Consider the following 8,246-nt stretch of genomic DNA (forward strand, 5'->3'; position numbering starts at 1 on the left):
TTGGTCCCGGTTGGTGCCACCAACCGGGACCAAAGGGTCTCCTGCCTGGGCTCCGCGCACAGGGCACGTGGAGGTCCATCTGTCCCGGTTCTGGATTGAACCAGGACTAAAGGGACAGGGCATTAGTACCGACCCTTTAGTCCCGGTTCCAGAACCGGGCCCTTACGAATCGGGACAACAGACCCTTTTTCTACTAGTGATAGTTTGCTAAAGTGGTAATACAGGCAGGCCAAACCAGCTATCAAACAATGTACTCCACTGTCTGACAGGGTGGACTCATGGGCCCATCCTAGCCTGAATCAACCACAGACCTTCTTTTCCATACTGCTTAGTAATTTCAGTATAGGTTACTGGGTCCCTTGTGCCATGGAAAACCAGTGTGGAAGTGCCCCTGCAGACATTTTATCACTGTCGTCGCCACAAACGACGCCCACTACTCATCTATCTACGTTTCTCGGCATGCTGCCATCATCTATGTCAAACATTGTGACCAGCTCGAGCGCTCATTGTGAGGCGTGGCACCGCGTCGCAGAGGTGACGAAATTCCTTGTGTTTGAATATTTCCCCAAGTCTCATATTCCCAAATCCCAAATGCATTTCATATTTTCTGTTACTTTCGTTTGCCCTGCATCCCTCTTGGCCTATATGATACCAGCAGAAATGTGTATCAACTCGTAGCTTGCGGCTCCATGAGTGCCAATGGAGCAATATATATGCACCCATGATTCATGGTTGGGTGTTGTTTGTGCACAGTTTCACATCTATTGTTTCATGCCATAACTATTGGTCTAGTGAGTAGAGTTCGTACATGTGGACCCTCCAGGACTTTTCTATTTTCTTCCATGTGCAAGTAAATGCAAATCAGCAGTTTCAGAAGAAATTGGTATGATCCTCCATGATGAAGAAGGCTTGATCGTCTTCGCGTCGTGCCACCATCAAAACTGATTCTGAACTGGCAACCAACATGATCCAGCAGCTGGAGATTAATTGGTCCCCGACGGCCTCTATTATCGGCGAGACATAAATTCTTCTTGCACAAGACAAACAGTACTTCATTGGCACATTTCGCCGAGCAGGAAACAGCGTTGCTCATCGCCTAGCTCAAATAGGTCACCATGAAATGCAAACAATTAGGCTGAGGTTTGGTCTTCATGAGATTCCTTTGCCGTACGATTGAATCACCATGAAATCTCTTTTACCCCACAAAAAAAAGGTTAAAGGAAGTGAGAAAAAAATAAGAAGGCTCTCTGCTAGAAAGTACTTAGAACATCTCTAACCGATCCCCTAAAATTTAGAGGAGAATACAGTCAAGTATCCTTTAGCTTATATTTGGCTCATGCATTTCGCCGAACACTTGCAATGTAGCACACACAACACACATGCACGCTAGAAGGTGGCTCTCGATCGTGTGGCCTCGTGTCACAGAGCCGACCAATGGCAGTACCTAGCGGCAAGGCGACCACTGCGGTGCCGAGACCGTCTGTACCAATGCTCCTGTTTAAATAAATGGTGAGCATCTTTGGCAGCGCCGACGATTGGATAGTACCACCTCGCCATCGTCCAAGAACAGATCCCCGGTGACCGTGCCATCCTCCAAAAGCACAAGCAGGAGGTGGAACACACTCCGGCACATGCGACATCATCTGGACACGACGAAGCGGAGCTCCTCTTGCACCTGCATTTCGATCACTACCCGGAGCTGCTATCCGGGAGGCGGTGGAGTGCAACCGAGTGTCGATGATGGGGCCGACGGGAGGAGAGCCGTCAAGCTAGAGACAAGGAGGAGGGGCGTCGCCTGGGCCGGCGACGATGGAAAGAACAAAAAATATTTAAAAAAATATTGCCGAAATCCCACCGAAATCTGGCGGTAGGAGTTTGGCGGGGCTGCGGGTGCCAGCGGTGGCGTGTGGTGGCCACTGGCCAGTGGAGGCAAGGAGGGCGGCGCCGGAATGGATGCGGTCCAGCGGCGCATAGCGTAGGAAAGAATGGAGGCAAAAAAATATAATCCATGGGTGGGCGGATGGGTATATTTAAGGGCCACCGAGGATAAATTATCCCCATCTAACCATTATAAGGGATCGGTTAGATGCCTAGAAGAGAAAAACATAATTTATTCTGTTCTAGCCGATTATGGAGGATCGGTTAGAGATGCTCTTTGCTTGAACAGGCAAGGGAAATGGTCATCAATTGTAAGAAGGCTTTGCTAAATAGTTTGATGTGTTGCAATGTCAGTGGTGAAACTTGTGTATTAACGTCCTATTATGAATTCTGAATCGATATTATGTCTAAGTATTTTCTGAATCACATTTCCGTGTTAAATGTATAAAACGCAGTGACAAGTATACCAGGAGATCTAGCGAGGTCTCTACTGTAGAGCAACCACACTGTTTGTTTTGTTGTCACTTTAACAACATACACAAACTCAAATATTGTATTGGCTTGGCCACATCGGCAACATCTGTCGCTACTCCTATCCACTTGATGAGATGGTGTCGATAGTCCAAGCCTAATATACCAAATAGACTTCGCATCAAAGCCTAACATCTAAAGCCGGAGGCCTCAACCAAGCCACAATGCCGGGTCTGGGGCACACATTGGTTCGGTGCACTCTCAGAGGCGGCGGCCGCCATCTTCCACCGGTCCATCTTCAGAACAGGAACAGACGCATCGACCTTGCTAGGCCTGCCGTCAATGCCACCATGACGCCAGACAACGGCACCCTCCTAGGCGAGTCCGTCGACCCGCATCAGACACCGAGACTCCACTGCGCCACGTCGTCAAGATTCGCCACCGTCGATGTGGACTCGACCACTGGGCCCTTCCAGTTAGCACCTGCTTCAAAACAATGCCCCGAGGAGGGAGAACGACATTGAAGATGCCCTCATCGTCCGATCCGGGAAGACCCAGTTCTAGGCCCCCCGAGCATCCCGAACGTGGTGCTGCGACCTGTAACAATGATGCCTCGAGAAGAGAACGACGTCATAGACGCCGCTATCGTTCGTCATGACTGTAGTCCCTTTCGCGAAAGTCACGGCTTTTCTTCCGCGAGAGGCACGGTTGTGCTTTAGCAAGAGTCATGGCCGTGCCTTTCGGAAATGAAAAAAACGCGTTTTTTGTTTTTTTTTCTTTCGCGAGAGTCACGGTTTTGCTTCCGTGAGAGTCACGGTTGTACTTTCGCGAGAGTCACGGCCGTGCCTCTCGGAAAGGGAAAAATAAAACGCGTTTTTTGTTGTTTTTTTTCTTTCGGGAGAGTCACGGTTTTGCTTCCGTGAGAGGCACGGTTGTGCTTTCGCGAAAGTCACGGCCGTGCCTCTCGGAAAGGGAAAAAATACGCGTTTTTCTGTTTTTTTTTCTTTCGCGAGAGTCACGGTTTTGTTTTCGCGAAAGGCACGATTGTGCTTTCGCGAGAGTCACGGCCGTGCCTCTCGAAAACGAAAAAAAAACGCGTTTTTTGTTTTTTTTCCTTCCACGAGAGTCACGGTTTTGCTTCCACGAGAGGCACGGTTTTGCTTCCACGAGAGGCACGGTTGTGATTTCACGAGAGGCACGGACATGCCCCTTTCGGAAAGAGAAAAAAACCATGCTTCTGGTCCGGTTTTTTCGCCCGATTTTTTTCATCCGGTTTTTTCATGAAAAAAAGTTCATCAAAACCTATCAACATGGGATCTAGTTTTGAAGATCTCGACGCGAGAAATCCAACGGTGAAAACGGTTCGAGATTTGGACGCACGGTTTAAGAGATAAAACGTTTTGAATAAACGGATCTACGAAAAAAAAGAAAAATCCCAGGTTGCAACAAGTGGCGCGCTGCATGTGCGCCACTTGTCACGACCTGGAAAAGTGTAGTGATTTCGAGGAAGAAGAGGGTTGATGTGTGGGCCTCATTTGTAATAACAGTCAAAGTTAACTGTCAATCTGACTTGTGGGCCCATCACGTCAGAAAGGCGTTTAGAAGAGGCAAATCGGGCATTTTCCCCGACATGGTAGTTTTTAGTTACGGATTAGAAAAAAAATGATAGTTTTGGCATAAATTCGTAAGATGATAGTTTCTGGGCATGTTTGCATGAAATGTGGTAGTTTTTGGTTAAATACTCCTGCCAGCGCTTCCAGTTCCAGGCTTATTGCTGGGCCTAATTTCCATGGGCCGAGAACCTAGGCTGAGAGAGAGAGACAGAAAATTTCCTCTAAAAAATCTAAAAAAGAGGGGAAAAGGAAACGCACGAGCAGAGCTCGTCGTCTTGGGCGTGGCGGTGCTCTGCTCCATCGATCCCCACCCCACCCAAATCGGAGCCACGCTCGCCTGTGGGATCCTCCTCCACCACCGCCCTAATTCCTCCCTCCAAGCCTCCTCTCCATCCCGGACCTCCGCCACTGCGGAGTGGCTGGCCGGGGACTCTTGGCGCCGGAGACGGGAGCGGGGCATCGCCGGCGACCGGAGAGGAGAGTCGAGGGGAGGCTCGCGCTTCGGAAACGGTCGTCTTCGCCGTCGTCCCGGAGCCGTGGGCGCACGCGCGGCGGAGCTAGGGGAGGCCCCGGCCAGGGGCCACTGCGGTAAGCGGGCGACTGTACTGACACACCACTGCAAATCTGAGGACTTGTACGGATAGCTGTAGGTATGTGTCTATAGGTTCTAGGGTTACAGGGGCGCAGGGGGAAGCTATTGCAATAAAAGAGAAATACTTAGTAAATTGATTTTGTGTGTGTTTTTAGACTTGTTGAGTTCGGTGGAATTGAGGTAGTTGGAAAGGTAAATCCAAGAAACACATGATAACTGTAGGTGACTTTCCAAATCTTTTGAAAATTGCCGTATTAAAGAACTTGAAGTTCGAGGAAAGCCCTGTAAATTTTGCGATACTTGTGGGTGACCTGCAAGAAAATATGTTTGCTAAGTGATACACATTTTTGCAGAGAAGTATTAATGTAGATTTATGTATTTGCACCACACCATGTAAAGATAGATTTTAACCAACCATGTAACTTCATTCTCATGAGAATAAAGTAAGGAGAACTCTAATTTCAGTAGTAAGTCCATTGTGATATAATATCCAGCAAAACTGGCCTACTTTAACAAAAACTGGGCTGCAAATGCTCTAGGATTGCTGTCACCAGACCATTCAATGTTCCATCGACCTTCCAAGTAGGGTGATCTGAAAAGTGAAACATATTTTAATGAATGAGGATCAACGAAATGCCTGTACAACAGAACTACTTTATTTAGAAATGATGATGTGAATTCTTCTCTAGGACAAACAGACAAAAGGGTAGAGGTAGCTATCATTCGAGCTTACGTGTGTTGGAATCTTGTACAGAGTTCGGTTCCCCACGGTGTAATTGCCATGGATGAGCAGTTCATCCTCCGTGTGCCCCCTTCTGTGGCAGAGCAGATCGAGCGTCTTATGAACGAATCTGCTGCCGGCTCATCCTCCAACCCCGAGGATGCCTCCCTCGACCTCTCCTTCTCAGGTGACCCCCGCCTCTCTTCATCTTTGCCCCGCAAATTCTACTTCCTGTTTTCGCGGCAAATTGTTGTAGAGTGGTAGAACTGTGGATCTGAGGAGCAACCGAGACAGGGTATTTCTCAGAGAATACACTGAAACAGAGACGGACATTTGTTAGATAGTTTGCTGGCGGAGCAGCATGCCAGCATGCGGTTTGACGAACTACTAACTGGTATTGGAGTACCCTGCCCTAGCGATATGCCGATATCTAGCACTACTGACTCTCATCATGGTACTCCCTCCGTCCCAAAATTCTTGTCTTAGATTTGTCTAAATACGGATGTATCAGGTCACGTTTTAGTATTAGGTACATCCGTATCTAGACAAATATAAGACAAGAATTTTGGGACGGAGGGAGTATATCGGTATGTGTTAAGTGTTCTTGGTAGTTTGGAGCGAACAGCCCATCGCTGGCCGGCCGGCGATTACACGCTTCATTGTGCTATCTCCTATCTGAAACATGAATAAAGTGAACCATGATTAGCACTGTATTTGTTGATGCCCTAGATTTGCACTGATAGGTTGGAATGTGTTCTTAGCAGATTAGTCTGTTGTAACTGTCTCATTAACACAATTCAAATGAGCGTTGCTCACGCAGATTAAATAGATAATTGAAGTATCACCATATCACAAAACTCCACACCTGTGTTGTTTCTTTGTAGCTCAACAGTTGCTGCATTCTAGATATTTATCTGCGGATGAGATGAGATCAGTTTGAAGATCTCACTTAACTGTTTTCTGTGTTTGTTTTCCCTTTTCCACAAGTCACTGGGATTGCATTTTTTGGCTCAGATGTGCTCAACTTGCCTTATTTATAACCAGTCTATATTGGCAACAAAAAAGAAACTTGGGTCAGTAAATATATGATTCTGAAAATCTTAGGCTTTTTCATAGTGGCATGCCAGGCTCTTACTAGACAACCTCTGTAGTTATACCCTTCAAATGCTGATAAATTAATTCATGCCAAACTTTAGATGTAGCATTGTGTAGGTGCATATTCAGTTTATGCGTTTCATTTCCTGAAATTACAACGCAATGGTCTCTCTTGGTTTTTGAGAATACAACTTACTATAGTAGTATATAATTGTTATCAGGACTGATCTTTACTTAATCTTTATCGCCTTCTGGTTGATGGTATTTTTCCTCCTACAGATGATGGAAGAAGTGGCACATTTATGATTGGTAACCAGAGCTTTCCTGCATCTCTCTTGGATCTCCCAACTGTTGTGGAGTCATATAAGACATATGATGATTCATTCTTAGTTAAAGCTGCTGATATTGGTCAGGTAAAAGTGAAGGTTTTCGTATATATCTCATTAATTTGTAGGCCTTATAATCATTTTAAACTGGAACAGATGGTAATGGTAAGAGAAGATGTTGATCCTGCTCCAGAAGAAGTTGAATACAAGCATGGACTTACTCCTCCAATGAGGGATGCACGTAGGCGACGTTATCGCAGAGAGCCTGACTTGAATGTATATATGAATTGACTACTCTTCAGCTATAGTTTTTTCATGTTGATTGAAATATACTGTTAATCAGGATGCTAAAGTTTGCATGCACTCATTTTTGCAGGCAGAGCTTGTTCACCGAGTTGAGAAGGATCTTATAAGTATTATGCATGGAGTGTCTGTCAGTATCCTTTTGGTCCGTGAGATATGCAAAATGTTTCACCTTATTGCAATGGAATAAATGGCAGTAATTTGTTTCTTTCTGTACTGTTTGGTTGGTAGTTTTGCACTTCCATTGTCTCATCATCAACTTCCTAATGCACAAACTGCTTGCCCTTCACTTTAGAAATCATTATGTCTATATGTACTTCCCTTGTTGATAAAGATAATGTTGTGAATCTCCTAATCATGCCATTATAGTGATTGCGTATAGATGTTTCCAAACCTAACCTTGTTAAAAGATCGATACTGATGTCATAGGTTTTGTATCATGATTGCATTGTGTTCATTGGTCAAACCATCATAGAAAGGAAATCTCGCCATTTGTATGCCAACCTGTCTACGTATAAACTTCTTTAACTTGTTTGTAGAAGGTGGTGAAGGTGGGGGTGGTGAAGGTGGTGACCGCAAGAAAGCTGCACCAGCTCCTGCACCCAAGCCAGACGCTCAAGAGCCTGCTGCAAATGGCGAAGAAGCTGAGCCTGAGAGGAGTGACTCTGACGATTCGGAGAACTGAAGTGGACCAGAATAGATACTGCAGCTGCCGTTGGCCGCGCAGTCTGGTGAATTAAGCGATTCAGATCAGAGAAAGTGTATTTTTACCAAGCAAGGGCGCTTGTTGTCTTTTTAGGACCTATTGGTTATCATCTGAATAATATAGGAGTGTGCGACTTTGCACCATGGTGGAAGAGGTCATAAGGGTGATTGTAACTGCTGCTATTTCCTGAATTTTGCACTCCAGTTCGGTTACTTCCAACGACGAATTTGATGAGATATCACCATAATTTTAGTCTAGCCAATGCGCGAGAAGATATAGGGCAGCTCAGGGTGATATGCGAAGAATTTTTTCTTTTTTTACACAAATGGTCCATCACTACTTTTGGTACAACTCTGATAGATTTGATTTATCTTTTGGAAATATTCTGATGTCTGCAATAGTAGCATGTGCATATAAGTAACCATTCTCCTGATTTACCGGTATGTGGAATCTCTGTTATCTCTATAAGTAAGTTCATAACATTGCCCTGCGTATGTTTTTCTTGTATATTCATTGTACTTCTGAGCATGTTCTCTTATGT

At 45.6% G+C, this 8,246-nt stretch overlaps 1 protein-coding gene across 2 annotated transcripts; it reads left to right on the plus strand.

Moving 5' to 3' along the window:
• Positions 1 to 4,188: 4,188 nt before the first annotated feature.
• On the plus strand, positions 4,189 to 7,962 carry LOC125528068 (transcription initiation factor TFIID subunit 7-like). Of its 2 annotated transcripts, none has more exons than XM_048692584.1 (6): positions 4,189 to 4,550; positions 5,309 to 5,462; positions 6,650 to 6,783; positions 6,853 to 6,972; positions 7,073 to 7,144; positions 7,539 to 7,962. In XM_048692584.1, the coding sequence occupies exons 2-6, from the start codon at positions 5,336 to 5,338 to the stop codon at positions 7,737 to 7,739; spliced, it is 654 nt and encodes a 217-aa protein (XP_048548541.1). In that variant the 5' UTR covers positions 4,189 to 4,550; positions 5,309 to 5,335; the 3' UTR covers positions 7,740 to 7,962. The 2 variants fall into 2 exon arrangements, with proteins under 2 accessions (XP_048548541.1, XP_048548542.1); XM_048692585.1 differs by having other exon boundaries at positions 4,191 to 4,550; positions 7,073 to 7,133.
• The last annotated feature ends 284 nt before the right edge of the window (positions 7,963 to 8,246 follow it).

Source organism: Triticum urartu, unplaced genomic scaffold, assembly GCF_003073215.2.
Source record: "Triticum urartu cultivar G1812 unplaced genomic scaffold, Tu2.1 TuUngrouped_contig_4613, whole genome shotgun sequence".
Lineage (NCBI taxonomy): Eukaryota > Viridiplantae > Streptophyta > Magnoliopsida > Poales > Poaceae > Triticum > Triticum urartu.